This window comes from Taudactylus pleione, unplaced genomic scaffold, assembly GCF_031769625.1.
Source record: "Taudactylus pleione unplaced genomic scaffold, aTauple2 ptg000665l, whole genome shotgun sequence".
In the NCBI taxonomy this organism is placed as follows: Eukaryota; Metazoa; Chordata; class Amphibia; order Anura; family Myobatrachidae; genus Taudactylus; species Taudactylus pleione.
In genome coordinates this window covers 664,605-670,604 of record NW_028285067.1, presented here as the reverse complement: position 1 = coordinate 670,604, position 6,000 = coordinate 664,605, and the positions used below count along the sequence as shown (strand labels likewise).

The 6,000-nt window shown below is 40.2% G+C and overlaps 1 protein-coding gene across 1 annotated transcript in view; it reads right to left on the bottom strand.

Moving 5' to 3' along the window:
* Positions 1–451: 451 nt before the first annotated feature.
* Positions 452–6,000, bottom strand: part of LOC148478291 (protein bicaudal D homolog 2-like) — a 53,716-nt gene continuing 48,167 nt past the window's right edge. Inside the window, exon 9 of the mRNA XM_088455686.1 lies at positions 452–1,064. Coding sequence (XP_088311812.1) covers position 1,064 — 1 coding nt within the window. The 3' untranslated portion in view covers positions 452–1,063. The remainder of the gene's footprint in view (positions 1,065–6,000) is intronic.

Below are 6,000 nucleotides of genomic sequence, written 5' to 3'. Positions count from 1 at the left end.
GGTGGATGCCAATCGTAAAATATGTGGACAAACAGAAGCACTACCCTGTCCACCACCACATAACTGACCCTAAGGGTGACCGCTAAGCACAATTTACTTCATTTAAATAGTTTTCGCTGAATTTCTCAATAAACTTTTGGCTTAGGGGTGCCATGAAAAACAACATGCTGATCCTCTAGGGCAGGGGTTCCCAACCACAGTCCTCGAGGCACACTAACAGTCCAGGTTTTAAGGATAGCCATAGTTGAGAACAGGTGACTTAATTAGTACCTTAGGTATTTTGATTTAACCATCTGTGCTTAAGCATGGATAGCACTAAAACCAAGACTGTTAGTGTGCCTTGAGGACCGAGGTTGGGAATCACTGCTCTAGGGTGCCGTGATTGAAGAGCGAGAAATGTCCCCAAAAAATGTAAAAAAGGAAATCCAAGACAAAGCCTTGTACAATAGACTGATATTGATCTTTTATTCATCAATGGAGTTGGCGACAGAACAGTTGTAACATCTTCTAATACCAAATCAAAATTATATTTACAAACACTAATGAGTGATGTCTGGGAAATAACTGTAAAAATGACAACTGGCAATTTAAACACTTCAAAATATAAAAACTTTAGTACATAACTCAGTCTCCAAAACTGTTAAAGGTCATATTGATAAAAATCTTTTATACAGCAGGCAAAATGCTATGGCATTGATATTTGTTAATACCTAAAATAAGTTAGTTAACATATAAACCATTTAAGGCACTTTTTTTTTTTTTTTTTTTAAATAAAGTTTATACATATATTTAACCAATGGTATAAAATTTATTAAAACTTCAAGTGAAGATTATACACAACTTGGCCGTGAAACAGGACCGGTTAATAGATCAGCCAATTTAGAAAAATAAGTCAAGGGTGAAAGCAATGTCTTCTGTTGGAAGCTCATAGTTGGTTATTGTTCAGCTCGTCAGCTCTTTGAAGGCCCTCTGGCAGGAACGTGTTAGGGCTGGTGAAATGCGGAAACCGTGCAGACATGTCAGTGGTATAATCTCAGCGGAACAGTAATGGATGGAAAGAGTTTCTGTGAAGAGAAAGTAGAGCACTGTAGCATTAGGCATATAAATACTACAACTGTTGAAGCAATAAGATATCCAATGGTGTCTAAACCAGTGATCCAAGTGAAAATTTAGAAGTGAGGGGGTATGGAAAACTTAGAAGTAACGGCAGTGCTCGAAGTGTGCCGGTATGACATATCGGCACGTCCAAATTTGCATGGTTCCTAAAGTTTCTCCACAATCTGCAAGCATGTATTTTGTTTGAAACAGAGTTGCCTGGGCAGTGGCGTAAGTTCATCCCAGATGCCCGGAGGAAAGTTATAATTTGGTGGCCCCCCCCCCGCCCGTCACAGCCGCTGACACTGTAATGTAGCAATTTGTATGCAGACAGGCTATAGATAGACAAAGGCAGCAGCTGATGGTCTGACATGGAGCTCTCCACTAGTGTATGGTGGCTTCTCAGGTGCCGGGAAGGGGTGTCATGTATTGGGCTGCCGTGACGGTACACTCCGGGAACATAGTTACAGCCCTAAATTGGATGAATATGTTGTGGGCAATGGAGGAGGTGCCCCTACAGAGCTGGAGCCCGGCGGCAGGCGCCTCCATCGTCTCCCATAGTTCTGCCCCTGCCTGGGCCCACACAGACTAAAAGGCACACATCCACTAGACAGGCAAAAGGCTGAAAACGTTTACGACATTGTAATCGTGCAGTCGTTTGTCTGATGTGCCTTCACTGAACAAGCAGTCGTTCAGTGTAGGCATATCAATCATCTGCAAACATGTTGAACCTGACAATATCGTCAAGTCGTACAACATACTGTATTTGTACGATGATAGAGGTCTAAACGACCAGCGAGATGGCGCATCGCTGGTCGTTTAAGACATTTTCCTTAACGATTTTCAAACTTATTGAACGATAACGATATCGTTAACACATTCAATTTAATAGTCTAGTGGATGTGTGCCATAAGAAAGGTCTCAAGGCTTTAAAAGCCAATTAACAAATGTATCAAACCTATTAAAAGTAACTCCGCCTCTCTGTAGTAATTACTTTCAGTCCTGACCCCTCCCATTTTCTGTACAAACTCTGCATTTGCATATATGCAAATTACTTTGGCACTTGTACATTATGATCTAATGTTTGCAATATCTGGAGTCTTCGTTGATATATACAGGATGAAACGAATAGTCCGTAGCAAATATTAAGTAATACAAACAAAGGTCATGCGCCTAATAGTGTAATAAATTATAGATACTTGTGCACGTGCTCTAAAACAATAATGTGCGTACCAGATTAAAAAAATCTAAGGCTTATCTGAGACTTTGCCTGGTGGATCCAGGTGATGGGATGAGCCTGGAATTCCGGGTGACTGGGAGACCTCAATAGGAGGGGCTCAAAATAGAGCCGGAAACAAGAGAGGGAATATATAGTGTAGTGTAGTACTTCCTTTTTGGATTATAGGATAATATTTATAGATGTGCGAGATTAGAGGAGTGACCAGGAACATATGAGTACATGCTAGTTTACAAGAGTCTCTATGGTACGCACATCTATAAATATTATCCTATAATCCAAAAAGGAAGTACTACACTACACTATATATTCCCTCTCTTGTTTGCAGCTCTATTTTGAGCCCTTCCTATTGAGGTCTCCCAGTCAACGGAATTCCAGGCTCATCCCATCACCTGGATCCACCAGGCAAAGTTAAGATAAAATACACACACACAGGAGCATTATAGAAAAAAGTTACAAATTCATTTAATATAACAAATGTAAGAATATAATTTACACCTGTAATAAAACCACTTAATATGGCCAAAAATAATGTAAATATATAAAAAACTAGTATAGAGTAGGGCAAAATAGCCTCAAGAAGAACAGCTAGAGTCCACTATGCCTCTAGAAATCTGTTTAAAATGCAGGGATCCACTTTGTGAAACATTATATTGTATACCTGGATAAATGTACAAGGATCAGTAAGCCCAAATACTGGCTTTTCAAGCTCAACCTCCTCACCGTGAATCAACCTCACCACCTTGCAGATCTTGAACCCCAGTACTCGGTCCCAAAAAGGAAGTACTACACTATATTCCCTCTCTTGTTTCCGGCTTTATTTTGAGCCCCTCCTATTAAGGTCTCCCAGTCACCCGGAATTCCGGGCTCATCCCATCACCTGGATACACCAGGCAAAGTCTCAGATAAGCCTTAGATTTTTTTTATCTGGTACGCACAGTATTGTTTTAGAGCACGTGCACAAGTATCTATAATTTATTACACTATTGGGCGCATGGCCTTTCCACCCCTCTTTCAGATCACATCTATCCGGTTGCCATATGAACACACAGAAAAGACTGCTGCCGCCTTTTACTAGAAGGACATACGTGTCCAAACTCCACTTCAAGATATCTGCACCAAGAAAAGAAAAACAAAAAAAAACGTTTGGGGTGATCACGTTGTGCGCTATCCTGGAACTACAACTTCCAGATAGATATCTATCGTTTTAAATATATAGGGTCGTATTCAATTAGCGGCAATATTATCGCCGATTTTTCATGTTAAAATGGAGAAAGCTTTTTTTTTTTTTTTTTTTTTTTATAAAAATGTAGAAAAGGGGAAAAATTTGCAAAATCCCTATTTTTGTGTACAAATTTGGGGATTTCTTACAGTACCCTTTGGACAGCTTCCCTAATGATACTTTACCAAAGCTTTTTATTGTAAATTGCGTACTTTGGCTAAAAACGACCGCTGAAATTTCGGTACATTTTTTTTTTTCCCGTGAAAAATGCATTTACTGTATTGGGGCTGGTATTTGGGAGGGACATAAAGATGCGCCATGTGTTTGAAACATCGCACATGGCTGGCGCAGGTGGTTTTTCCCGGTTTTAATAAACCACCTGCGCCAGCCACATGAGATGTTTAATGGCGCATCCTTATAGCCCTCCAAAATACCAGACGCAATATATTAAACGCATTTTTCACAGTGTAAAAAAGAAAAATAATTTACCAAAATTTCAGTGGCTGTTTTTCGCCAAAGTACGCAACTTACGATTTTTTTTCCACTAAAGTATCATTAGGGGGGCTGTCCAAAGGATTCTGTAAGAAATCCACAAATTTTTTCCCAGAAATAGGGATTTTGCTAATTTTTTGCCTGCCCTAGGCTGGAGAAAAGTGCTCTCCAGCAGTCGTTGGGGAAATCGGCTGACGTAATCGGCCGGCCGATTCGCAAATGACGGCGAAAACTGACGATTTTGCCTCTAATTGAATATGACCCATAGTCTCTCTAATCTCAATTGTGTTATAATGTGGTATTTAAGGCAGCTAATAGCTCAGCCTAGTAGAAAGGTTCTTGTAGTGAGTAGGTACACTTGTAGTCAGTCATGGGTGACATGTCTATAAAACATGTAAAACAGATGCCGTAAACGTCTATTCTGCAACTGTGACCCATATGCTACATCTATTTATTGAGTAGGTAAGATCTGGTAACAGTACATCTAGCCATTACCTATACTGCAGTAGGTTGACTGCAAGTAGTCCCTCACCTAGATCTGGTCCCCAGCAGAGAGTCAACTAGGCTTCATAAGTCTTGATAGCGAGAGGGGTACATTGAGACGCTTGCAGTGCAAGCGTCTCAATGTACCCTTTAGATTGCCGGCAAACCATTCCTACTATCTGCCTACAGGACCATCGGTTTTACATTATAGACTTTGATCTAGTACGGTGAGAGTTTACTTTTTGGACTGGATTGGACTATTTTTCCATCTACATGTACCCTATTGACTGTGATGAATTTGTTATGACGATTCTACACTGCGTATACTGAGTTGGGACAGAGTAAAGCGCTTAGTAGTGTATCTGTTTCCCTTCCAGTCACCCATTTAGGGATGCACCGTCTTTCTTTGTGTTTGTATGTTATTAGTGATGTGCAGGTTCGGTTTTACTCGGTTCTTTTCGCCAAAATGATCGCAAGTTCAGATTAGTTCGGATTTATTTTATTGGCTATCCAAAACACGTGATAGCCGATAGCCAATTATATGCAGTTTTTGAGATCCGAGTAAATCCAAACCTGCACATCTCTAGTTTTTATACATCGGTAATAGCCTTTTATTCAATTTTTTTTTTTACCATACCTTATATTGCATATCATGTATGAAATTGCTATTCATTAAACAGAATACTAATCGTACACTCGTATAGTGTCGTGATTTATATATAATCTGTATAGGCCCATTTAGGAAGCGCCAGAGGTTCTTTTCTATATCTAGATTACTCTCTAGGGACGGTGAGCCCCTATATACCTCATAGGCGGCATCATGGACAGGTCCTATAGGTATTAGCGTGGCCTTCATTTTTTTCCCTTTCATAAGTCTTGAGCCAAGTAGCATTATGTATATATTTAATCTACTGGAGATGGACAGTATATTGTGGAAAAAAAATTTAAAATGAAAAAGGGAGGGCCCTGCTCGAGCTTAAACACAAGGTTTAATATGGAAGAAATGAGCAGAGAGGGAATTACAGAAACTTCAAGCTGTATTAAGAAAAGACCGATCCCTTGCGAGCACCTCATGTTAAGCTAATCATCTCACACCACATGGTTTATTATTTAGCGAAGTGTTTGCCAGACATCTAAGTTAGTTGTATTAATAAAGCTCTAATGGTAATTTGTACGTGTGTGTGTCAACAAACATTACAGCTGTTAATTTCCTGTCCCTGAAATACTCCATGGCTGCCATCTATGAATGGGTTAACACCTTAGTTAGCCAAGACATCAGGAAAAAGATACACCCCCTGGAGGAATGGTGTGAAGACCCCTTCCCTTCCTTCTCTTTGAGAACCTGCTCAAGCTGTCCTACAAGATAAACAGACAACACAGATGGGAAAGATATAGCCGATGTGTTGTACTATCAAGGAAACCACCTTACCTGCGCCCCCCCGTGATTCCGGCTGCAGTCCCGGGTCCCAGC